The 27,343-nt window shown below is 37.8% G+C and overlaps 1 protein-coding gene across 1 annotated transcript in view; it reads left to right on the top strand.

Moving 5' to 3' along the window:
• C9 (complement C9) overlaps positions 1-27,343 on the top strand; it is a 52,611-nt gene that overhangs the window by 19,264 nt on the left and 6,004 nt on the right. The window contains exons 5-9 of the mRNA XM_088023191.1: positions 2,580-2,718; positions 14,104-14,346; positions 18,327-18,567; positions 21,267-21,392; positions 23,096-23,274. Of these exons, the coding sequence (XP_087879317.1) occupies positions 2,580-2,718; positions 14,104-14,346; positions 18,327-18,567; positions 21,267-21,392; positions 23,096-23,274 (928 nt within the window). The remainder of the gene's footprint in view (positions 1-2,579; positions 2,719-14,103; positions 14,347-18,326; positions 18,568-21,266; positions 21,393-23,095; positions 23,275-27,343) is intronic.

The following is a 27,343-nucleotide window of genomic DNA, read 5'->3' on the forward strand; positions in this document are numbered from 1 at the left end:
CAAAAGCGGGTAGGGACATATGGGAAATCTCTGTCTCTTTCGCTCATTTTGCAAGGAAACTAAAACTGCTCTAAAAAATAAAATGTCTTTAAAAAGAAAAGAATAAAAAGGAATATCATAAAATGTCTAGTTGCTAAAGAAAGATAAACATTGCAGTGATTTGATACCCACCATCACTATGGCATTTATATTTCACTGGATTTATTTTAAAAAGAGGCAAAATAACTGTACTTTTAAGATGTAAATATTTATAGCATGCTGAGAAATTATATCCTTTGCAACTACTTAAACTTAAGATGAAAAATCTTAGATGTCACACTAACACTGTGCAGGCAGGCAAAATTTGTCATCATTTTTTCATAGAGTAGACAAGCAGAAAATCTGAAGACTACTACCCGAAATCATACCATACACATTTCTACCTCCAGGCTTTTGTGCACACCATTCCTCCCGCCCTTCCATCCCCATTCTGCAGCGCCCAAATCAAATCTTACTTCTTCTAATCTCTATTTATGACCCTGCCATGGGGTTTCTTCCTTTTGGGAACCTGTGCAGCACTTGCCTGTGCTACTCATTTGGCACATGTGTATTTGACCTTGGACTCTTTTTTGAAATTGGTGGTTATGTGTCCAACTCCCTAATTTGAATATAATTTTCGTGAGATCAAAGACTATGTATTAACTCTCTTAATATTACTCACTATTTACTACAAACACTACACTCTGTGTAGATATCATAGTCACCCAAGAGTTAATCATCATTATAAACAAAGATTACTGTCATTAGTCCCTGAAAGTGAAGAGGTACAGAGTCTCTGTTAATACAGATTTATGAAGGACAAGTTCACTCTAGAACAAAGAAAATGTACTGCAGGGCTTGTTTAAGAAACAAATGCAGATAATTTGTTTCCAGTGTTCCATGTCTTTGTATCAAAACCTTAGTCATACCAAAGGGGGAATAAAAAAGGTATTATTCATTTGCAATAGATGCAGGGATGGGTGAAGAAGTGAAGCTGAAATGTTAACCTACCATGAGGCATTAGGTGTTTGAGAAAGTAAACCAGATAATAATGTCTCTTTTTTCTTTCTTATTCAACTAAGCCTAATTTTTGGCCCTATGTTAAACTTTAGGGCCATAGCACTTCTCATGAAAGGTTCTGATAGAGCAAAAAGTCAGAAGTGGTTAACTATACAGTTAGCTCTGAGAAAGATATTCCTGAATTGGCTCCTTAACTTACCCTCCTTTAAAGTTGAGCTATAATGTCGTTTTCTTTGTAGATTCAACATTTATTAAGAATATGCCATTTGGAGGCACCTGGGTGGCTCAGTCAGTTAAGCATCTGATTTTGGCTCAGGTCGTGATCTCAGGGTCCTGGGATCAAGCCCTGCATTAGGCTCCCCGCTCCGTAGGGAGTCGGCTTGTCCCTCTGCCCATTTCCCCCACTCGAGCTCTCTCTCTCTCTCAAATAAATAAATAAAATCTTAAAAAAAAAAAGAAGATGCCATTTATGTGAAGATGTTGTTTTTAACTAACCCAGTGGCAGTAAGGTAATCTTTCAATTATGTTTCTTGAAATATGGTTTGATATGAAATATGATTATGGTTTTAGAGTAAACCATCTACACCCTTTGACATATTACTCTTGAAACCAATATCTAGATTTATAATCCACTGGATTCACTGGAGTTTGGGATGTGGTCTAGATCCATGGAAGAATTTCTGCTTTTGTGTCAAACTCAGTTATAGATGTGCAGATCAAACCTCTATTTTGGCCTCCCTGGTCTGGAGCCATATATTCCAGACTAGACAGCAATGACCATTCTTCTGATTAACAGAAGTGTATTTTACAAAGAATGAACTGCTCCTTGTTCATACATTGCTTTTAGGTCTACAAATCAAACTTAACTTTTTTAAAGCTAAATAAGATTTCTGTTTCTGAATTAAAACTTGCCAAATAAAAATATTTTGCTGAGAGGAAAAAGTAGAACTTTTGAGAATGCCTTGTCAGGATGCTGAAATTTTTGTATTTCCCTTTGGAAAGTATAATAAAGTATAAGCCTGGAGGGAATGAGGTTCTTGACAAGCAATGAGACAGCTGGAGGAAAAGGCTTAAGTTTAAAGAGAATGGGGAGAGAAAGAGCCCCAATGTTGATTCATAGATTAAAAATTACATGCATATGTTATACTGCCCCCCTCGAGATGCTCCGTTCTCAAATAATTTAAATAGGATACTACAGAGTTGGCTCTTAGCTCACTAAGGGAGGTTAGCTAAGAGTTACAGCAGTGGAGTTAAGACTCTAGGAGCCAGATGGTCCCTTGCTCCCTAGTTATTGCATTTCTTTCATTGTGCTCCCAACGATGCCCTAGTTGCCTGGAAGTTTATAAGGCCTTCCTAAGGTATGCTTGCTGCCAGAGACGTAAAGCAGAAGTGAGCAGACTCTTGCTTCTGTTCCTGATTATATCATGCATATATGGGGTGATGGGGACATGAGCCAAAGCTTTCTCTTTCCCAAGCTACAGAGGACTGCCTTGTATTAGCTCCTGGGATCTCCATATCTGATGTTACTCTTTCATTTTCAGCATCAACATCTTAGGGATGGATCCCCTAAGCACACCTTTTGACAATGAGTACTACAATGGACTCTGTGACCGCGTTAGGGATGGAAACACCTTGGTCTACTACCGCAGACCCTGGAACGTGGCTTCTCTGGCCTATGAAGTAAGTCTCCTCAGAAGCAAACATATTGCTCAGCTTTTAGCTGAAAAGCCACTTCAATAAATGTAACACTAAATAATGTGAAAAGTTCAGTAGAATAAGAATCTGATGGGAATATAAAATTGACTGAAAGAAGAGGAAGTGTAGCTTTGATCTCTTTAGAAAACATACAGTGGTCTACAGTCAACCCTCAGGAATGGGCGCCTAGTAATAGTTTTGGCAAATTCCTAGACTCCATTAAAAGAATCATCTAAAAGCCTGATAAAATAAAAATTAAATTAATGCTGATTTAAGTACTGGGTACACTGCTCATGCTATGTAAGCTCACTTTTTGCTAGCCTACAAATCAAAACTCATCTTGACATTGGTTTGTTACTCAGCATTCCCCTAGGTAGATCCTGCTTGACTAATGTGAGTGGCTGTTTTCACTCACCTCAAACCCCTCTAGCCCTTGTTAAGCCATTTCCTAAAATGATTTTTGCTCTACCCAATGCCTCTCCAAACTTAACCACCTTCCTGAAAGTCACCTAAATTCTCTAGAACCATCCACAAACTGGACCCCTCCGTTTAAAGGATCAATATTCGTCACCATTAGAGAGATTTTTTTGGTCTAAGCAAGATAAAAATAAAGAATAATAATTAGCTTATTCTGAACCAGGAGCTACAATAATCTGTTTTCTTCAATGGTCCCTTTGGTGACCCATAAAGTTTATTCAGTTTTCACAAAGTCTTTTATCACTGTGGTCACTTGCAACGGTTTCCAAAGCACATATACTTTTAAATAAATGTAGTTAATATTTCTTTTATTTTTAATAATGTTGTAAAACAGTCCCTGCTCATTGCAGCCTGAAGCGATCCTGCTCTCCCATGAATACTAAATATTTTAAAGTCTGGACTATTTGACTGGCATTTCTTTTACAAGTGACCACATTATCCTATTTTTTTTTTTTTTTTTGTACCTGTAAGTCCGGCATAGAATCATTTTCCCACAAATTTCAGGGACCATGTTGGATTATTGATTTTTTCCCCCTCATGCCAGGTTTTTACCTTTTTTAAGCACATTTTTTGAAGGGAAGATGATCCTCTTTCTAAAGGTTATTACAAATGTTCCACTTTCTTAAAAAAAAATAGTCCAAAGATAAGGTGACCTTCGTCATTGCTGATGAAAGAAGGGTTGTTGACATCTTACTTTATTTGGTTTTTAGTTCTCAGGTCTGTGTCATACAGTTTTCCTGTCTTCGTCACTGAGACCAACCTCTTAGCTTTTCTCTAGGGGTAGGAATAGCTGTGAGTGACACAAGATGGTCGGGGCCAGGACCTTGCCCATGACTGATCTTGAAGCTACTTTTGGAGAGTAAATACACTGTTTTCTCTTATTTACAACCCTGGAAATAGATTGGTTTCTGTAGTCAGTATTTTGGATTTTACGAAGATGATGTGTTGCTTACCCCGTATATTACTTACACCCCCAGGGGAGTTGGGAGCAGCATCTCATAACCAAGCACATTAATATTTCTGTAGCAAAACTAACTGATCTTCACACAAAGTGGGAGAAATGAAGACTCTAGTAAATTTTTATCAGTTCCAATCAGAATAATGCCTCCAAATGGGTCTTGGCATCAAGTTGATAAAAAGCAGACAGGGACTGTGGGCTTGGATCGTGAGTTGGTGTCAGCGGAGGAGTGCTGATGGAGTTGACTGGGGGCTTGCTGAAGTCCCTACGTTACCTCCGTAGTGCTCCAGCTGCTGGTGCTCCCCTCACTCTCATCTGTGATGGTCCTGGGAAATAGCCAAATATGTTCCTACCATACATAAAAGAACATGAGCTTATTCAATGGAAATCTCTATTTTGACTTCTTAGAAAGAATTTCTTCCTACACCTTTTAATATCCAATGGAATAGTTTGCCTCCTTTTTTGTGTATTTTATTATAGGAACTGAAGGCAAGGAATGCATTTTATACTTCCTTACAGCCTGTTATACTAATACTCTACTCAATATGTGTGTATATAAGATGCTCAACAAATTTTTATTGGATGAATTAATTTTTTAAATCCTGTCTTAGTTACTCATCAACAGTAATTTACTGTCTTTTATGTTTTGAAAGAATTCTACCAAACTATCAGTGTATGAGGAATATTTCGTACTAATAACATCTGACTCTGATACATTCACACTCCCTCAGTGCCTCTTCTCTCAAGAGTGGCTCTGGTTCTCTGGCTCCCCAGGACACAGTACATAGGTTGGAATCCCAGCTCCACTCTTAAGCAGCAGTGAGATCTTGGGCAAATTATTCTTCCTCATCCTGCCTCAGTTCCCTCATCTGTAAAATAGAAATACTGATGCCTATCTCGTAAAGATAAATGAGTCTAAAACACCCGGGAAGTTATTGGCACATAGCAAACACTCAATAAATATTTGCTATCATTCTTTTTTTTAAAGAATATAATTAGTAAAAGACTTTGCTACGATTCAATGTGTAATTAGCATTCACATTATAGGTCAAGGTCTACTGGCTATTTAATAAATCAGAAGTAATACTGAACCACTGAAGCCTGCAATTATGGGGAAGAAAACAGGGATGGTGTCATGTACAAATCAGTTCCTTTTCCCTTGTTCTTCTTTGGTCGTCTCCACTTTTGTTCTGGAAAGTAACAATTGGTAAATCAGGTTTCAGGTTTTCATTACCATTTTTTTTAAACCTGGGTCACCATGAATATGTAAGATTTAAGAGATCAACAAAGAATTGTAAAATGCACCTGGATTCTAGTTGTCCTTTCCCCAAATCCTGCCCAAATCCTGGGTGACTTTTATATCCTGTGGACTGCCAATAACTTTTTGTTGCCTCTTAACCTCTTGTGTCTGTTCTACTAGAGCCACTCACATTTGGAACCACATCCTTAGCTGTGTTCACTAGAACTGTGATGCATGTGGATTCCAAATACTGGGGAATTCAACGTTTAACCCTTTGCCTCACTGCACCTGGCCCATCTCTCAGCTCTCACTCTCACTTATGACCACAAACCTACTCTTGGACCCCATCAAGATCCAGTTCTTTGGCACTGGCTTTCCTCCCATTCCATCTTGCTCCTCCGGTTTTCAATTCCTTCCTATAATCAATCCAGATCCATTTTGACCACTCTTGATAATATTATCAATGCCCTTGACTTCTATTCCTTCTATAATCCAGAAACACTCCAACTTTGGATGAACCCTATTATTTTTCTGCCCCTCTTGTAAACTTGTACTGCTTAGAGAAATTCATAATGATATAAGAACTGGTGGCATTATAGCCTCACCTGGGGCCTCCACACAGCTCAGCTGGTCCACACCCCTCCCCCCAGGCTGCATTCCTCCCCAGTCCACACAGGGGTGGTTTAAAATTTCCAGCATCCCCCTCAAGCTCCTCATCTGACCATTCTGACCTTGAGCTCAGTAGATGGCATTAGCTTCAACTTGACAGAGAATACCCAAGCCTAGAAAAGAATTTTCTAGTTTTTTCTTAAGGTTGTCCTTGTGTACAAACTTACTTCTCACTCAGTCCACCCTTAACATCCTTCTATTCTGTCTCAGTAGAAAGTGTGTCTTTCCTTATGTTGGATTCCATGTCAAGTGCCTTGTTAATTATCCTCTTAAGCCTTCTCTCTCATCTTCTCCTCTCTCTCATCTTCCACCCTGCCCTTAATATATAAATAACTCCTCTCTCTCATCTTCCACCCTGCCCTTAATATATAAATAAATACTTCAAGACTCTCATTAAAAAAAACACAAACACAAGAAGGAAACACCCATCTCCACATACTCTTCTTATCTACATTTGATGTCTCAATTTTTGCATTTCCCATTAACTCCCTAACTATATTAGTTCACTAGGGCTGCCATAACAAATTATCAAGACTAGATGGTTCAAACAACAAAAATTTATTTTCTCACAATTTGAAAGGCTACAAGTCCGAGATCAGGTTTCTTCTGAGGCCTCTCTCCTTGGCTTGTAGATGCCATTTTTCCTGTATCTCCCCAGCCTCTTCCCTCTGTTTGAGTTCTAACCTCCTCTTTTTATAAAGGCACCAGTCATATTGGGTTAGAGCCCATTTTAATGACCTCATTTTAATTTAATTAACTCTCTGGTATTTGTATCTCCAAACACAATCACATTCTGAGGTACATGGGCTTTGGACTTACACACATGAATTTGGGGGGAACATAATACAGCCCACAACACCAAATCTCTATTACCTTCTTGCCCAAACTGCTTTTGCGAAAGTCCATCTTGAAGTTTCTTTTGAGCTCCCTTTACTTAGGACAGCCCCTAAATATAGGTCTTACCAGAGTTCTTACTTCACCTTGTTTCACTAGTTTCTGTCTACATATTCTCCTTGGGTTGATTTCATTCCCTCCTGTGGCTTCAATTTTCACCTCTAACCTAATGGCTTACAAATACTATATTACCAGCCCATGCCTCCCTCTGACCTGGATACCTATATGGCTAGTTGTGTGCAGTCATCACACAGTTAACATACCCAAAGCTGATATTCACTCTTAACACACAGTTCCCTGATTCTTGCTCTTGATTTCTTCACTTAACTGGATACAATGAAACAATGAAATAATATCTTCCTAATCACCAAATTCAAAATCTGGGAATCATCCTAAAGACTTTCTCTACAGACGCATCTCCCTCAAAGTCTACAGTATCCAATCAATCTCCAAGTTCCATTATTTCACAATGTCTCCTAAATCTGTCTCCTCTTCTCCATTCTCACTGCCATGGCCACGGCCTTAGGCACCTGTCATTTCTCAACTAGGCTGCTGTGAGTCTTCTTATCAGCTTAGGACCTCTAGTTTTGCTCAGTTTCAATTCATTCCACACACATCAGTATGAAGATAAATGATAAATCTGATCTTATCACTTAGCTGCTTATATTTAGTGAGTGTTTCCCTGTAGCCAGCAGGATAATAATCAATCTCTGTGGTAGGAAGAAAAAGGTCGTTCCTAACCTGGCTTTTGATTACCACTCCTCCCTCAGTTTTCTCTGAATTCTCTGTTTCGGTTAGATGCCCCACCTGTAAATTAATGCAATAGCCTCTGCTTCCCTTTCTGTTCTAGCATGTATTTTGTTGCATCATATATACCCTAAGTCAAGTTTCTAGTTATTTTATTTACTGTGCAATCCTGAGAAACTAACCTTGTATTCTTTGCTAAAAACAAATGATCACTGAATTAATAAATAAGTGCATGCAGTATATTAACAATCTTTTCTTTACTTTTTAAAATATTTATTTATTTATTTATTTCGGGGGGGGAGAGCGACTGGGAGGGAGGGGAAGAGGAAGAGGGAGAGAGAGAATCCCAAGCAGACTCCCGGCTGAGTGTGGAGCTCCACCCAGGGCTCAATCACATGACCCTGAGATCATGACCTGAGCTGAAATCAGAAGTCAGCTGCTCAACCGACAGTGCTATCCAGGCACCCCAACAATGTTTTCCTTAAAAGCTCATGCGTCTAATGAAGGCAAGAGCCCATAATCAAGTAAATATTTAATTGGAATTTCCATTAAGATTGACAACAAAACAGAAAACAGAGGCTTAATAAACATTACAACTGTACTTTCTGCTGCAACTTGGGTCCATTTAGAAGCCCTGGCAGTGTATAGATCAGGTTTATTATGCACCTGCTGGTTTGTTTATTGTATATTGATGTTTCCTAGGAACAAAAGACTGGTCTATTTTGAAAGGAACTATGGTCTATGATAAACTAATATGAGTTCAAATTTGGAGTCACAGGCAGGAATCAAATAAGGAAGGTTCTCATATGCCATATTAAGTAATTTGGACATGATCCTGAGCATGAGAAGAGAGCCACTGAGGACAGCAACAGGGTCAAAGTTTCATTTTAAATCTTTGTATTTTATGGATATAAATTTCAAAAGGACAAGACCAGAGAGGTAACAACAGAAGGAGGCTATTTCATGGTCCAAGAAGGAAATGATGAAAGACTAAACTGTTTATATAATAGTAGAGACTGAAAGGAAGAAAGGGAATCAGCATTTTTTTTTTAAATCTAGCATATTTAAGAACTAAAAGTTCACTAATGAATTGGCAACAGGGTAGCATATGGTCAATTGGCCAGTTCTGAATTAAGACTCCCTGGGTTTAAATTCTAAGTTCCTCCACTTATCATCCATGAGACATTAGGTAACTTATTTATCTTCCTGAATCTCAGTTTCTTATCATAGAGTGGAGTGGTAATAATACATACTTCATAAGATTTTGAAAAGGTTAAATGTGTTTAATAAGTGCAAAGTGCTTAGAACAATGTCTAGCCATAACAAAGAAAACTCGCCATGGATGTAAAGTATGGAGACAGAAAGTAAAAGGACACCCCCACTGGATGATAGGCCATCAAAAAAGACCTGGGAAGTCAGGGAGGGGGGAATCTGCCAAAAGAAGAGTCAAAGTCAATTCCAAGAAGATAATGATTTGAATTTTGATAATTTTGAGTGCAAGTGTCTGTGTGACATCTAGATGGAGTGATACTGAGAGAGTACATTATATAAATGTGCAGGGAGAGAGAGAGTCTAAATTGGGGGCAGAAATTTAGGAATCATCAGCATTAGATGGTCATTAAAATCTTGAGAGTGCTTGAGATCATCCAGGAAGTATACCATGAAAGAGAAAAGAACATAGAGAATGAAGTCCTAGAGCACATTAACATTTAAGATACAAGCACAGAAAATGATCCATTGAAGATAATGGAAAAGAACCATATTTGTTACTGATTACGAAATTTCAAATTACCCCAAAATTTAGTAGCTAAAGGGTTGGGAGTGTGGGGATGGCTTCCCTCAGTACCTTGGCTGAGGGTGGCTCATGAGCTGGCAGTCAGTCTGCTCTTTCCAGGTTCCTTCTCTCAATTAGTGAGAGATGTCTTGAATAATCATAATAAATAACACATGCTTTCATTGTCTATCTGTACAAAGTCTTAGTTGCATCCTTAACAGTTTTCCCTTTTTACTTTCTATTTCCAGTTGCTCTCCCACCTTTTCCTTTCAATTTGAACTCTACAATATTTATTGGTTGTATTCTATCTCTTCCACCCCCAGTTCCAGAAATCATGTGTCTTTCTTTTCAAGAAGCATCAGTTGTATAAACCTTTAAACAAGAGAGCTTGAACTGTCCCCTATAATATGCATGGCCTTCCGGAACACGCAAGCCCCTTGGCTGTCTCTCTAATTTCATCTTCTCCATGTCTGTTTATTTTGGTTTTCATAAAGAAACTTGCTTCTATCCTTGCGTCATCCTGCTTTCTATAATCTTGCCACTTGGCCTCTCTTCAAAGATTTTTTGCTCTCTCTTCATGATGATTCCCAATATTGGTCCATCTCTAACTGCCTGTCATGGAACTCAGACTTCTTTTTGGAGTGACCCCACCTTCACTGTTTCAGACTCTACTTACTACTGTCATCCCAGCAGTCAGACAGGACCATTCAACAGCATCCTAACAGATACCCTGACCAATATTCTCTTACACCTGCCAGCAATCCTCCACACTGCTAAGCTGATCTCTGCCAGTGCCTCTTTCTTCCTAGCCATGTCAGGAATAAGTGCAGGTGCCTACAAATTACACCACATTTATCTTGCTGCCAATTAGCACACAGTAAGCTAGGAAGAGCTCGGCCTTCCAGGAGAGTTAGGAAATACTTCCCTGGTGCCATTTTGCTCGGCTCTGGCCCTTTTCAGCTTTAAAGACTGAGTAGAATTGTGTTCAGTGGCTCCTATTAGAGTAGGCAGTTAGGTTCTAACAGGATACCTGGAAGTCAGCAAGAAGGAAGTCATGGTCCACTATCGGGAAGGTCAGAGGCCTACACTGCCGCGCTCCACAAGAAGCTGGAGCAAACCAGACAGGCCCAAGATGGCAGGTGCCATGACAGGAAACCTCTGACCAAATTAGGGAGAAAAAGTGCAAAGCCCTGCTTCCCGCCCCCATAAACATTCCACCCCCTAGTTAACAACTGTCAGTAAAAGATAGAAACCCAACCCCCAGGGTGCACAGCTCTCTCCCAAGCTCACCTGCTCTCCTATCTCGAGAGTGTACTTTTCGATTTAATAAACTTAACCATTTGTGACCCTCATCAACTGTGCTGAGTGTCTGTCCTCGAATTCTTTCCCGAGTCATGACCAAGAACCTTCAGGGACTCATTCCAGATGGGCTGGGCTGAGGCCCTAGAGCCCAGGGTCTCCCCAGTTCACCCAGCAACACTTCCACTAGCCTTAGATCTCAAGGCAACAGAAAGCCTATTCATTTTTCAAGGCCAAGTTCAAGGCAACCTTTTCCATGAGTCCTTTATTTTACTAGCTAGAATTTGTCAAGCCCTCTTTGGCAGTGTAGCATAAGAATTAACAGCTCGGCCCTAGAATCAGACTTTCTGGGTTTCAATGCTAGCTGTGTGAGCTCAAACAAATTTCCTAACCTGTGTTTTCTTATTGGTAAAATGGGGATAATTACAGAAATTATCTTAAAGGTAAGAAATTAAATGTTTTATTCTACATAAACCACTTTTAACAGCCCTGGCACAGAGTAAGCACTCAATAAATACTAGTTTTTATTGTTAGCTGTATTAAAGTTAATAAATTTTTGTTAGCATCTACTATATGCCAGGCACTTTATTAAGTGGTGAGGCTATAGTGGATGTGTAGATATAAGACAGACATGTTCCCTGACTTTTTGGAGCTTACCATCAGAAAGTCTATTAAATAAACAATCATAAAAGAAAAGGTTTTTCATTTTGTTTTATTTTTTTAAAGATTTGTTTATCTGAGAGAGAGCATGCAGAGGGTAGGGGGCAAAGGGAGAGAGAGTCTTAAGCAGATTCCACACTGAGTGCAGAGCCCAATGCAGGGCTCAATCTCAGGACCCTGAGATCATGACCTAAGCCGAAACCAAGAGTTGGACGCTTAACCAACTGCATCACCCAGGCGCCCTGCATTTTGTTTTATTTTAAGAGACATGAGAGCTTATAGAAAACAGATTTGCTAGTCTGTGGGATTAGGAAAGACCCCTCCCTGCTGAAAAAGTAATATTTAAGCTAAGACTTGAAATAGGAGTAGGAATTAACCACGTCAAGCCTTAGAGTGTGTATATGTGAGAGAATGTGTATGTGTTTGGTTTATGGGGAGTGGGGGAGGCAAATGTCAGAGAACATTCCAGAAAGTAAAGCAGCATAAGAGGGCCCTGTGGTGGGAAGAAGCACAGGCTGTGAAAATAAAAAATGTGTCTAAAGGGCTGGAGTACAGTCAGGAAGAGATTAACTTGGAATAAGTCTAGTTTAGACTATCTTAAAGGCAGTGGGAAGACTGAAAGATTTTAAGCAGGGAAGTGATGTGGTTAGGTTACTCACCCCCTTCATATTGAGCACTCTTCCCAGCATGCCTAGATTTAATGAAAATTATACACATTTTTTATATATATTCCCATTAGATGGTAAGTTTAGTTTCCTTGTCTGAGTCCATTCAGGCCAGTATAACAAAATACCAGAGACAGGGTAGCTTAGAAAGAAAAAAAAACAGAAATTTATTTCTCACAATTCTGGAGATGAGAACATCAGAAGTTCTGGAAGTCCAAGATCAGAGTGCTAGTCTCGTTGAGTTAGGGCTCTCTTTTGGGCTACAGACTTCTTGCATCCTCATATGGTGGAAGGGGCTAGAGAGTTCTGTGGGGTCACTTTTATGACAGCACTAATCTCATTCATGAAGACTCTTCCCAAAGGCCCCCCTCCTACCATTGAAATGGTCATTAGGATTTTAACATATGGATTTTGTGAAGGGACATAAGGGACATAAACATTCAGACCATAGCATTTCCTGTGCAGAACAGCTCCCCACTGTATGCGGATCCAGTCTGTGCTGACTGAAGAGATGGGTGGCTCCTTCTCAGACAAGAGTTACAACCTATTGCAGAGAACCTCTGGGAAGAGTTTCACCACTGAGATTAACAAACTTCCCACTGATACCTGACAACTGTCAAGTTGGCTAAGAACTCTTTTTTCTTTTTTTATTTTATTATTATGTTATGTTAATCACCATACATCACATCATTAGTTTTTGATGTAGTGTTCCATGATTCATTGTTTGTGCATAACACCCAGTGCTCCATGCAGAACGTGCCCTCTTAAATACCCATCACTAGGCTAACCCCTTTCTCCGCATCCCCGCCAACATCTGTCATTTCCTGACTTGTTAATTTTAGCCATTCTGACTGGTGTGAGGTGGTATCTCGTTGAGGTTTTGATTTGGATTTCCCTGATGCCAAGGGATGTTGAGCACTTTTTCATGTGTCTGTTGGCCACTTGGATGTCTTCTTTGGAAAAATATCTGTTCATGTCTTCTGCCCATTTCTTGATTGGATCATTTGTTCTTTGGGTGTTGAGTTTAAGAAGTTCTTTATAGATTTTGGATACTAGCCCTTTATCTGATATGTCATTTGCAAATATCTTCTCCCATTCTGTCGGTTGCCTTTTGGTTTTGTGGCTAAGAATTCTTTAATTGAAAGTTTAGTATTTTTAATTTTTAACTAGGTTGTTTAGTTCAGGGTGTTTTGTTCCCCCATGCAAACATGAAAGTGGTAAAAAAAAAAAAAGTCAAAAAGTCTGAACATCGCCGAAGATTATTCAAGGAAATATAAGCCTGCTCCCTCTCCAGATTTCTATTTCACAGTTCCCCTTCTCAAGGGCAAACACTTAGCTTTGTCAATTTTTCTGGTAATTTTCTGTGCACATAAAGACCTTTCTTCGCTTGCTTGCTTTCCTAGTCTTTTTTTTTTTTTAGTTTTTTATTATTTATTTCTTTATGTATGTATGTATTAACGGACAGGAGAGTGTAAAGTTTCAGAGTGCAGAGCTCGTCTTAACCTTTCTGCTTAAATTAATAAACATGCATAAAATATTCAAAGCAGTGCTGGCCCAGAAGCCTTCAGTCAGTGTTGGCTTTATCATTTCTTTCTTTCTTTCTTTTTTTACACAAATGGAAGTATATTGTGCATCTGTTATGCAAATTGCTCTTTAATTATTAACATATTAACATTTGAAAGTTTGCTATGTTCTAAGCCCTTCATATGCATTATCTCATTTCATTATCTTCTAACAGCGTTTGGGCTATGTATGGTGAGCATCTCTTTTTCATAGACTAGGAATCAGACGCAGAGAGAGATTACTGTGTCCTGTCCTCAGTCATGGAGTCTGTATCAGAGCCCAGCGATGTCACTTCAGTGCTTCACTCTTAACTCCTTTGCTCAAATACCTTTCAAATAATTGCTTGTTTTTTCTTTCATCTGTGTTTATTTGGGGTGGTTTTTTTGTATGTTGTTTTTCACAGCATTTCATCATTCTCTTTTAGACCAAAGCCGATAAAAATTTCAGAACTGAATATTATGAAGAACAGATGGAGTCATTCAAAAGAATTGTCCAAGAGAAGACATCAAATTTTAATGCAAATATAACTTTAAAATTCACACCTACCGAAGCAATTGAAAAGTCTGGCAAAAAAAACTTCAGTCTTACAAATGCTGAGGGTAAATTTCGATTTACATATTCCAAAAATGAAACTTACCAACTGCTCTTGTCACATTCTTCTGAAAAGGTAAGACCAAACACTTAATATAGAGGATATAATGGGATATTTTTCAAACTAACCAAACCCCCTCTTTTAAGTTTAAGTGTTTGGACCAGATAGAGTTCACTGGAGAGAAAGAAAAAATAATACTCAGCAAATCCCCAAATATGTAGCTAGGAGGTGAGGAAGAAGAATGCTAACTGAAGAAAGGGCCTTGGGATCTGCAGTATATGAGGGGGTGAGATATTTGGTGGTGATAAACAGAGAACAAACGTATTAAGAATTCGGAACATACTTTTGGACTGAGACTGTGGTAATAGACTATTGAATTTATACCATCTTCAGAATGACAATGAAGAATCAGACTGAGGAATTCAGTCTGATTCTTCATTGCAGTATCTTACACTGATGACAACTTACTGGAAAGCGTCTCTAAAGTAGATGCCATGAAATTGTACACATTGCATATGACATTGGTCTGCTTACTTTGTAATTATACCTTAATTTAAGCTTTGAAAATGTGTTTTTTAATATTTAATCCAGATTTAGAATTTTGTTTCATCACCTTTGAAATATAGGAAACACTTTCTGTAATCAGTATGATGCTGGTAAAATGTTCATTCTTCCTTTTCTGATAACATAGTCACCTGTTTAGATACGCTCTCCTTTAAAAATAATAATAATTCACACTTAGTATTTATATTATGCCTAATCATACAATTGTTTTGGAGGGCTCTGTACCTTGTCTCTATATAAATATGCATACCCATCCATACTATGCAGTTGGAAAATCCTTTAAATCATACAACAAATATTTAATGTGGATTTCTTATGTGGCCAGGCACTGTTCCAGGGGCTTAGAATACATTTGTGAACCAAACTAAAAAGGATTCCTGTCCTCAGGGAGCTGGAAGTTCAGCAGGGAGAGATAGACAAAATAAACGTAATAGCAAAAGAGTGAGATATATAGTATTTAGAAAGTGATAAGTGCTATGGAATAAAACAAAAAGTAGAATAACACAAGGGAAATCAGGAGTGCTGGGCAGGTGGCAATATTAAAAAGAAAGTCCAGGGTAGACTTCATTAAGGAAATGAAATCTGAATGAAGATTTGAAGGAGAAGAAATAGCCAAATAGTCATAGTTGGGATGATGTACCTGGCAGAAGGAACTGTTAGAGACAAGTCTCTAAGGTGGGAACATATCTGCCCATTGGGCCAAGGGAACCAGGAGAACGGGTTAGAAAGTTTATCCTGAACCAGATCATGAAGGGCCTCACAGCCTGTTCTGAGTTTAGCTTTTTCTCTGAGTGACATGAGAAGTCAGTAGAACTTTTTGAATAGAAGATTGACATATGCTAATTTATTTTAAATGAGAAGAAATTATGAGAGTGAAGAGCAAAAGGAAGAAGGTTTGTTGAAAACTATTGCAGGAATCCAGGTGTGTGCAGATGGTTGGAACAGGTATAGAGTCAAGCATGAGTCTAAGGTATAAACAACTGGAAGGATGGAGCTGCTACTAACTGAGATAGAGAAAACTTTCGGTAGAGCAGGTTGAGAGAATAAAAACAATAATTCAATTGTAGTCAGATTAAGTTTGAGATGTCTGTTAGACATTCATTTGGAGATGTTAAGTAGGAAGTTGATGTTATAAGTCTGGAGTTTGACAAAAAGATCTGGGATTGAGCTGTAAGTTTGGGAGTTGTTTGTATGTAGATGGTGCTTACAGTCATAAGGTTTCGTGTGACCGCCAAGAATTAATGTAAATAGAAAAGAGAAGATCCAAGACTAAACTCAAGGAACTTCGATAGAAAGAGGTCTGGCGAAAGAGGAAGAACCAGCAGAGGACAGCAAGGTGTGGCAAATATAATGCCCTAGAACCTCACTACTCAAGGTGTGGTCCATGGATCAGCAACATTAGCATCACCAGGAAGCTAAGACCTCAGCCTCTGACCCAGACCTACTGAATTAGAATTGCATTTTAACAAGATTCTATGGGTGATTTGTCTACACTTTACAGTTTGAGAAGAACTGCCCTAGAAGAAAAGAATCCGTATCAAGGAGAAAGGAGTAATGAACTGGGTCAAACGTGCGAATATGTCAAAGAAGAAGGACTAAGAAGTAACTGCTGCTGGCTTTAGCATTGTGAAGGTCATTGGTGACCTTGACAAGAGAAGTTTTGCTGAAGTAGTGAGGAAAGCTGCATGATTGAATTAGATTTAAGAGAAAATAGAAAGAGAGGAATTGAAAACAGCCAGTACAGAATTTTTTTTAAAGGAATTTTGCTTCTAATGAAGGCAAGGAAATTGGTAGCAAGTGATTAGACAAGTGAGGCCGAGAGATTTTGTTTTTATTATCTAAGATGGAAGGAACAACTTTATATTTGGATGGAAATGATCTAAGATCTACCTCTGAAATAAGTTGAGCCAAAGAATGTTAACGCTCTCTGACAAGTTATACCTCCTAATTTTAGCAACAATGAAGAGGAGTCCAAATATGTTTTGTGCATGTTTGAGACTCCACTGAGAATTATTATGCAAGTCATCAGAAGGCAAATTCGTTGTTGAAGACTGAATCACTGACCATCACCCACAGCCATACAATGTGAACAGTTGTGCTTCTAAAACACAGAAAGTTTGGTGTGATGTTCATATACACCAAGATATACTTTTAAAAAATAATAAAATGTTTTCAACTTCTATGCAATCAACATGTGTTAACCACTACTATAGCAGGAGCAACTTAAATGAACCATCTACAAATCATAGGTGTACATTGTAGTTTAGTTTTGACTGGGACAGTCTGTGGCATTGAAACATAGTTCTTTGTCACTGCCTCAGTTTTCTCCTGGAAATTTAAGCCATCATACCTAGGAATGCTTAACTATTCACTCATTTAGCTTGCATTTCTTAAAATGTTGTTTATCCTATCTTTGTTATAAAAAATTGAAAGGACTTAGAGGAAGGAGCAGGGAGATCTGAGACCTAGGTTTGTAGTACCAATCACTGCCAAAGACTATTTTTGTTATTTGGAGCAAATAACTTGATACCTTTGGATCAGAGTTTCCTCATCTGCAAAATGAGAAGATTGGGCTCCATATAGAATGTCTACATTTCCTTCCATTTGCCAACATTTTACAATCAACTTAGTGGGGTATAACTTACAAATGATAATGCAAATAACAAATATTTTAAGCCTGTAGTTCCATGAGTTTTGACTTTTGTATCCACCTGTGTGACCACCTTGTCAAACAAGACATAGAACATTTCCATCACTTCAAGAAAATTCCCTCATGCCCTTTTCAGTCAATCCCCTACTGCCTGAGAGGCAACCACTTTTCAGATTTCTCTGACCATAGCTTAATTTCACCTGGTCTAGAACTTCATGTAAGTGAAATCATACAGTACATACTCTTTTGTGTCTGACTCTTTTCACTCAGCGTAATATTTTTGAGATGTATTTATGTTGTTGCGTGTATCGGTAGTTTGTTCCTTTTTATTGCTAATTAGTAGTACTTTTTGTGAACATACCACAATTTGTTGATCAGTTCTTCTATTTCTGGACATTTCAGTGGTTTCTAGTTTTAAGCTCTTCTGACTAACGTTGCTCTAAAAGTCTCGTACAGATCTCTTTGTGGACTATTTTGTCACTGATCGTAGGTAACTATGTAGAGGTGGAATTGCTGACCACAGGGTAGATGTGTGTTTACTTTTACAAGAAATTGTCAAGCAGTTCTCCACAGTGATTAGGCCATTGTACATTCCCACCAGCAGTGCTTGAGAGTTCCGATTGCTGCCCATCTTCATCAACAGTTGGGACTAACCACATTTTGAGTTTGCCATCCTACTGGGTTAAAGTGGTCATCTAGGGTCACTGCTAAAACATTTGTTGCCTGGGGAAGTTCTAAATTTTGTGATTTTTTATTTTTGTGATTTTTAAATTTTGTGATTTTTAAATTTGAAATAGTGGTGATGAAACTCATATTTTTTTTCTTCTGTTCTACAATCAAGGAAAAAGTGTTTCTGCATATGAAAGGAATAATTCATCTGGGGAGATTTGTGATGAGAAATCGGGATGTCATGCTGACAACAACTTTCTTGGATGACATAAAAGCTCTGCCGACTACCTATGCAAAGGGGGAATATTTTGCATTTTTGGAAACCTATGGAACCCACTATAGTAGCTCTGGGTCTCTAGGAGGATTCTATGAACTAATATATGTTTTGGATAAAGCATCCATGAAAGAGAAAGGTATACCTAGAAATAGTGTTCTAACTTCTAATGTTGTTTTAACCAATCATTATTCCTATTGCTAATCTCTTTCAGTGGTTAAGTGTTTTAAAATAAAGTCCTGCTTCTTTGAGAGAACTCTCTCTCCGCCCTTTGGCATCTAAAACCCTATCAGACAGCAAATTGACTTCTACCTCAAACTAGATGACTTGGTCATGCATTATTGAGAAATGCACAAAATTGTACTGTAATTTAATATCAGTTGGTGATGCTGCTTCTAGTGACATACTACTTAAAAGGTGAAAAAAGTACAAGAGACATAATTTACATAACCTATTTCTTAATCAATAAACTGGTTCAATTATATGTATGACAATTATCTTCCAAAGGATTCTTCAGTATTGGAAAGAAAATATTTTTCTCTATTTTCCTTTAAGGAGGAGGAAGAAAGTAATGTTAAGATTGTATAAGTCTGGTGTCTTAAAGCAAGGGTAGAAAAATCAGCTTTACCTCATCTTATGACACGTCTAATCATAGGGTGGTAGTTGAATTGGGTCCATGTTGAGTAGATATCTGACCACACTTGGAACATGGAAAGAAGGCCATGGTCGATCATCAATGTCTGCCACATGTACAGGAAAAACCTATGTACTACATGGTTACCATACTGGCCTAACAGCTTTATCTAAGCCTTTTAAGAATAAAGTAGATGCAAAGTGACTGTGTTAATCAGTTTTAATTATTTATTTTGTGAGTAATTATTTCTAGTTATAATGTTCTTTAAAGAGGAGGTAGGCGCCAACATAGCTCTTTTCTCTGTCCTCAGCGTTCTTCAGTGTGTCTCTTAGGGCAGGAAGTGTTGGCAAAAACCTTTTCTATGGCTCCTTCCCTATAGCTTCTATCTGTGTCAAGTGAAGAATGTGATATGGCTATGAGCTTGAAGTCTGACATTGACCCCATAGGTGGTAAGCACTTTATAGACAAAACAAATATGACCTGGCCAGAACTCCTGATGCCTCAGTCTTAAGCAAGGAGAAACACTGCCAGGGGGAGTGAAATATGAGGTTATTTGGATTATACTGCCTTACAGGGCTATATATAGAATGATGAAGTCTCATGAGTCCTGCCTGGTAGGCTATTTTGATAGACATCACATGGGCGAGGGACACACGAGGGCTATGTCTTGAGTGACCTGAAAATCAGAAGAGAAAGGCTCAACAAGGATGATCAAAACACAAGGAACAATTCAGGCTAAGAGTTGCTTTGGTAAAAAAAGTTCCATGGGCCAAAATTTTTAATCTTGGATAACTCAGACCTACCCACTTAAATTTACTTAGCATCTGGCCTTAGTAGACAAGGATCATTAGGTCAGTTCTGGTATCTTTGAGAGGGAAGTCATCTTTCTCACTTCTTCACTAGCAATACCTGAAGACCAGGCCATGTCCTCCACCTAGATTTGGGATGTCCAGACCCTGTCTGAACATGAAAAGTTCCACAGCGAAGGTAGAGAAGCTAAGTTCATTGGGATCACTTAGGTATTTTCATCCCCAGCTTCAGAATCAAAGTCTTTATGCTTCTTAGGTTACAGCTGGAAATCTAGTATTCTGGATTTCTAGCATGGTCTTCCATTTTTATCCTCCCTCTCCCTTTCTCATGGGAAAAGACACCTGATATTTCTCAAGTTCTCACTAGTTGTGGGTACACAAAAAATATTTGTTGAGTCAATGAATGCCTGAATGCCCCAGATCCCTACTTCTAAATTCCACCATGAAACACTGGGTTTAACTTAACTTCTCCCTTTCCTTTTTCATAAAGCATTTTGGCATGTGTGTGTGTATGATTTGAAATGATAAATAAGAGCAAAAACTACATGGTCAATGAACTGAGGCAGTTTACCCTTAAAATAAAATTATTATTCTCTCTTCTAAATAGATAATAAATTATATGCTTGAATTAAATATTAGGATTTTTCTTCCTAATAACTGTGGCATCCACACACCACAGTTAGTCAGCTTCCAAGACTGCTATCTACTAAGTAACATTCATAGGACCAAAACAAAATTGTCGTCTATATAAGCCATCTGCTCAAAGCAATAACTAGCTACCTTAATAATGAAGAGTCTTCCAAAGAGGATCAAGAGATGTTGATGCATCCCACGACCAAATTATGAAGTCAATATAGAGAAGTGCTTAACAACCAGACGACCCTGGTTCAAATACTAACTTGGCTAATTGCTGAATTCCATTGGCAGATTACTTACGTGCTCTGCCATTCCATATCCTTATCTGTAAAATGCGGACAATAATAGAACCTACCTCAAAAGACCAATGTGAGGATTAAATTAATTAATGCATACAAAATGCTTAGAAAGATGTTGTGTATATGATAAGTATTCAGTATATGTTAGATGTCAGTGTCTCCCTGCCATGTTATTAGAGGTGAAGGACTTTACTATAACTGCCCTATTCTGACTTCTGTCCCTTTCAAACAAGGAGCAAATTTCTATGTCCTTTGGTATTAAGTTGACAAGCAAATTCAAAAGGAGGCTGCTAGATTCTAATATGAGGACAAATCAGGGCAGATATGACCTTGCATTTGAGCTCAGTAATAATATGTAGGAATCCCAGTAAGTACGCTTCTTACAAAATAGCAAAATTGGAATTTATTTGTGATGTTGATAAACACTATTTAACAATTTTCAACTAAATACATTAAACAGGTGTTGAACTAAGGGATATACAGAGATGCCTCGGGTTTAATCTGGATGTTTCTCTGAAAGCTGGAGTTGAAGTCAAGGGAGAAATTAATAAAAATGATTGTTTAAAGAGGGGTGAAGGTAGAACTGGTAAGTATGACCTAACTCAATCCTTAAAAAAAAAGGAGGGGCATTGTCAATGAGCAGTACTCTGTCACTGTAAACTCTCCTTATTGTCTATCCTCTTTATTTAAAAAAAAACTTAGAGTGCTTCAAAATTATTTTATCTTTATAGTGGTTTCCAAACCATTATAAACACAAGTAACCCATGGACATGTGTTCATTGGAATCACCATTGTAAGGTCACACAGCGTGCAGCTCTGGGAAAGGCTTTTATGCCATGGTCATTGTAGATTTCATATTTATCATGGCAATGGTAGAAGGCCAATGGTAGAGAAATGTCTTCAAGAAAGATCTCCTTTTTTCTCCCCAATTTTAACACAGCTTCCGAATAGGCTAGTGACAGGACCCTGTGTGACCTTTAAGAAAGGAGAGACCAAAACCATTCCTTCCACCTGACTCAAAACCCCCAATCCACCTTCATCTAATGAGTCAAAAGGTACAAACTTCCAGTTATAAGATAAATAAATACTGGAGATGTAATATACAACAAGATGACTAGTTAACAGTACCATGTGATATGTTTGAAAGTAATTAAGAGAGTAGATACCAAAATTTTTCATCCCAGGAAAAAATAAAGTTTTTGTAAACTCTATGAGGTGATGCATGTTAACTAAACTTATTGTGGTAATCATTTTGCAATATATGTATATGTCAAGTCATTAAGCTGTACACCTTAAACTTTTACAGTGTGTCAATATATCTCAATAAAATTGGGGGGGAAAGAAATCCCAATTCATCCTTAACATTCAATCAGTGCATAACCTTTTTAAGAATATAAATATCTTTGGTAAAAATGTTGCTTGTTTTGGTAATATTTAGCAGATTTACAAGCATGAGGTAGTTCTGGAGTTCTCAGTTTTTACTCTAATCTAATCTGAGAGTATTTTCAGACATACAAATGGTTGAGGCTCACCTCTAAAGAATCAAATGATAGTGGGGAGGCAGAGAGAAGAAAGCCTGATATTTTTAAAAGCATACCAACCGCTAACGTATGGCCATGACTGGAAACCGTTAATGAAGTGCAAAGAAAACTGAACTTGCCATAAAATGTCCTAGTTTCAATATTTACCCCTTAAGCTAGTCTTGGGCTAGTCACTCCACCTGTCTGAGTCTCAGTTTTCTCATTTATAAAAATGAAACAGGATAAACAACAACTCCTTGAAATTCCTTTCCAGTTTGAAAAATTTACAACTCTCTAAGATTCACAAGTTTTGTTAAAAGTGGTTTAGTCTAGAGAGATTGAAGGAGAGCAATAAGTAGGAATGTGGGATGGAAAAAAATTTTGCTTTTCACCTGATTCTTTTTTATATGTTTTGATTATTCATAATATTATAATAGTTTAAAACAAACCTATATAAAATGTAATTATGAAGGTAAGTCTGAAACAAAAAAGGTATAGTGTAGCCCAAAGTCATGTGTGCATGTGCATAAGTGATGAACTTGGAATCATCAATGTATCTCAATCGTCATGCTGTTTTTATTTTTTTAAGACAGTTAAAGTCTTCCATTGGCTACTAATAAAAATTGGTCTTGGAGATTTGGGGTAAAAAAAATTACATAAATAAAATTCAATAAATGTACTAGATGATACTTTATGAAAGGGTTCAATAAGTATTCATCAAATGTCACAGAACTATAAAGGCTTCACTTATATCATCTTCTCTTCTCAGTAAACATCAGTCAAGATGGCATCATAGATGACGTTATTTCACTCATAAGAGGAGGGACCCAAAAATACGCATATGAACTGAAAGAGAAGCTTCTCAAAGGAGCCAAGACGGTTGATATGAGTGACTTTGTAAATTGGGCCACTTCCTTAAATGATGCTCCAGTGCTCATAAACCAAAAAGTAAGGAATGTTTATTTTCAAATAGGAGATTTTTACATTTTCTTATTCAGCGTAACCGTGGGTTCAGATGAACAGTTAACTTCATCTGAAAGAGATGTAAGCATTCCAACGCACTGCTATCTCATCCCCAGAAAGAAGCTGGACAGAGAGGAGAGGCACAACCTGTGGCCTCACACCAACCCAGGCTGAGTTCTGATCTCTGTCCTCTAAACATGTAAAGTTCTCTGACCTCTGCAACCCTACACGCTCCAGGGCTTCATGTTTATTTTGAGGATTCAGTAGCATTGCTTGCACAGAGCCTCTCGCACAGACTGGCACAAAATTGGTGCCCAAGACTTGTCAGTTCTCTTCCATCTGCCCCTGGTTGTCCCTTGCTTTCAGGGGGCATCCTAGCACCACTTCCAACACAGGAGAATCATGAAGGGCCTTCACGAGAGGGAAGTTCGTAAGGTCTCAGAAAATAAGACCAAGGGTGAGCAGTTCTTAGGGTCCAGAAATTTTTTTCTTTTTTGTATCTTGATTATAGTCTTCAGTTTATAAACCCATTAGTCCTTATTTCCAGGGGAAACAAACTGCGCTGTAATTGTAAAGATATAAATGCTAGTCTCATTTAGCCCCATCACTCTCTCCCCAAACTTAATAGAAAGGGTATGTGTTTTCCTTTATCTGTTATTTGTTTTCCTACTTCCTTTTATAGGTTTCAATTTTCCCTGTCAGTTTCACAATTCTCCCTCGGGTCAGATTTATCTTTGATGACTTCAGTTTGATTAACTTGAGTTACAGTCATATTGGCATTTTGATAGGACTATCCAAGTTTGGATAGTCCTATCAAAAGTCCTATCATAGTTTGATAGGACTATCCAATAAAGGTTATTGGAAATTTTTATTCCTTCATCCCCTTTTGTTGTCTTTAAAGAGTGAAGCTACCAAAACCATCACATTTATATGAGGGCAGAACTAAGAAACCGGAAAATTGTAATCTACTTTCCCTTTAAGTCATAGAAATCTAGCCATTTATAGACATGCTAATATATCTATGGAACTTCAAATATTTTGTCCCAAAAGTAGGACAAACAGGGAAATAAAGTTGGCCAAATTAGCGTGTCTATATACGAAATTCGAGTCTCTTTTTTTTTCAAGATTTTATTTATTTATTTGAGAGAGAGAGGGAAAAAGAGAGAGAGAAAGCATGAGCAGAGGGAGTGGCAGAGGGAGAAGTAGGCTCCCCACTGAGCAGGGAGCCCGATGTGGGGCTCCATCCCAGGGATCATGACCTGAGCCAAAGGCAGACGCTTAACCGACTCAGCCACCCGGGTACCCACCCAAAAAAAAAGGTACCCTTTTATTTTATTATGTTTAAATCACATTTAAATTCATTATTTTGAACTCAGTAAAAATAAATCTATGTCAGAAAATCTTAAATGAAAAAAGAATTCATTTAGAAAGATGTTTATATCCACATGGACACTTAAACTGGCTTGTCTTCTCATCCCGACAAAGGAAGTTCAGCTGTCCTTGTAGGGATCCAAGATTGTTCAAAGACTTTCAGCAACTCTGTTTGGACAGTCCCACTGGCTGGATGCAAAATATAGTTTATCCTATCTTCAAGGGCAACTATTGATCTCCAGATTTTTAGATCAGTAGGCAGTCCATCTAAACTACCTGTATAAGTTTCTTTCTTTACATATTGGAAGCCTGGGCTTTTCATATGAATGTCCTACCTAAGAAAATGACAACTACAGTAAGTCACCCAGGAACCACTTTTAAAAATGTATCTTCTTTAGAAGTGCAGAAAATAGTAGAATACTATGTGTTTTATTGACTTTGTGTGACTTTTAAATCCCTGAAGAATATGATATATAGTCTGGTTTGACCTTAAAATAGATTGCAAATTATTTTGATTTTATAAATCCAGTAGAAGTGTTTTTCTGGTTTAGAAGCTATTCCATGAGGTAATTAAACAATCTATAATCACTAATTAATTATTTGGTAAGTTGAAGCATTCTCTTATCTATGGATGACATGTTCAAACACCAGGGATGGTCTTAATATTAAAATAGTTGACCCTTCTATTTAATTATTTAAAGAATTGGTGAAACCTCTCCCCACCTACACTAAACTATTAACTGGTTTATGTTTAATCCTCTGAGCAAATTAAATCAATTACCTAGGTATTTATATTACAAACAGCTTATCTTGGAGAAAACACTAGGAAGTTATATTACTCTAAAGAGTTTTGCCGAGATTTTCTAAGTAAAACAGTTATATACAACATAACACAACATAACTTAACATAGCATAACATATTTTTCCATGCTAAAGTAACTATGAAAAAATAAAATAAAATAAAATAAAATAAAATAAAATAAAAACTATGAAAAAAATAACCTTGTGGCTCTGATTCTCACTTTGCCTGCATGCTTTAGCAGACCCCAAACCTCTTCTTGAGGAATGTATTAACCCAGCCCAAGAATTTTTCCTCCACCCTTCTTCATGCAGAGATAGGGCCTCTCCTTCAGTATTAACTTTTGTCAGAGCTTCAGTTTTCATGGAAGAATATTAATTCTATTTCCAGCTTGCCTGAATGTTAACACAACATTTCTACATTTTAGCTCAACAGACTAGCTGAACTTGGTTTCTTCTTAAGCTTACTGCTACAAACTAGTTATAAAAACGTCAGCTGAGGAAATTTCATTCATTAATGATGGCTTGAGATCTCTAAAGTGTATTATTTCCTCTAGAGCAAAACAGCCGAGATCAATATAGCTAGCGTATAGCAAATTGGCTTCCTGTGAAGTTCCGTCTTGGCATTATAAAAACCAAAGTTCTATAACTCACTGCTTTATTTACTAAAAGGATGTTACATAATACTAATGTCTCCTTTATGAAAACTCATGGGAGATACTACTCTTTAATCTCAGTTTTAAGGATCATTTTGTTTCTCTTGGGAATCATGTAAATATTTCTTATAGGCACGTGGCCATTACAATCAGTTGTCTTTACTCAATGCACTAGAAAATATACCCAAATTTGTGACCCAGCTCGTGCCAATGAGCGGGTCCTTCTGGCATGAATGTTGTGTTGCTTTTTACCTTCCATCTTGCGTTTTCCATCCTCCATTCTCCCTTTCTCATTTCCCTCAACCAACTTTATGTACCCACGTGTCAAGCTATATTAAGCTCTTTCTGGATCAACTTGAGTCATAATGAACTATTCACCTACCGTTTTTGTTATATGGTGCAACTCTTAGCAGTGATGCACCGGATGTTAAAGAGCATAAGTATTTTAGAGAGCTGGAGTACCAGTGCTCTGTGCTGTAGCCATTACAGTTATAAAGACAGGGCAAAAATCATTCTGAACTCTCTTGTATAGGGGTGAAAATAACACTCCTTCTATCAACAAACTAGATTTGGCACATAGTTTAATTAGTTTGGAAGCCTGTGAGAAACCTCAGTGTACTTCATATTAAATTACATTTCCATTTATTTGTATGTTGGCAAGTTTTGTGACAGATTACATCCAATGAAAATATATCTACAAATGGTAGAAAGATAGAGTTAGCTAGGATAGGAGAAAAATTAGAACGGTTTTCTTAATTAGCAAAGAGCTAAAGTTCATCAGAAAAAGATGTGGCTCTTCAGGAACACTTCCCGAAGTACATTTTAATTGTTCTTCGTCTTCTTGTGGGACTTCTGCCTCCAGGGTTTGAGGCTCCTCTCAGACCGCGGTCACTGAATGACCTTCGTCTTTATCTCTTGGAACACTGTTTATGCATTTCATCCACACTGTAGTTTCTCCATGACCCTCTATTCCTGTATCTTAGATTATCTGGCCTTGACTTCCCTTTGAAGGGTAAAACAAGATGAATTTCTTTTCCTAAAAATCAAAATAACTCCATCACATGCTTATGTTGTTCATGCCAATGTGGCAACGTGGGTGAGAGGATACTTTATTCCAAATAAATAGGACATCGTTGAAATCTAAATCTTATATACTAACTCATAAAACAGTGTGTGCTGGAGAACATTTGTGTGGACTGTGGAAGTTCTTGGTATATTTTGGATATGAA

Source organism: Eumetopias jubatus, unplaced genomic scaffold (genome assembly GCF_037043125.1).
Source record: "Eumetopias jubatus isolate StellerSeaLion01/CBP00866 unplaced genomic scaffold, mEumJub1_p1.0 scaffold_5, whole genome shotgun sequence".
Taxonomy (NCBI): domain Eukaryota; kingdom Metazoa; phylum Chordata; class Mammalia; order Carnivora; family Otariidae; genus Eumetopias; species Eumetopias jubatus.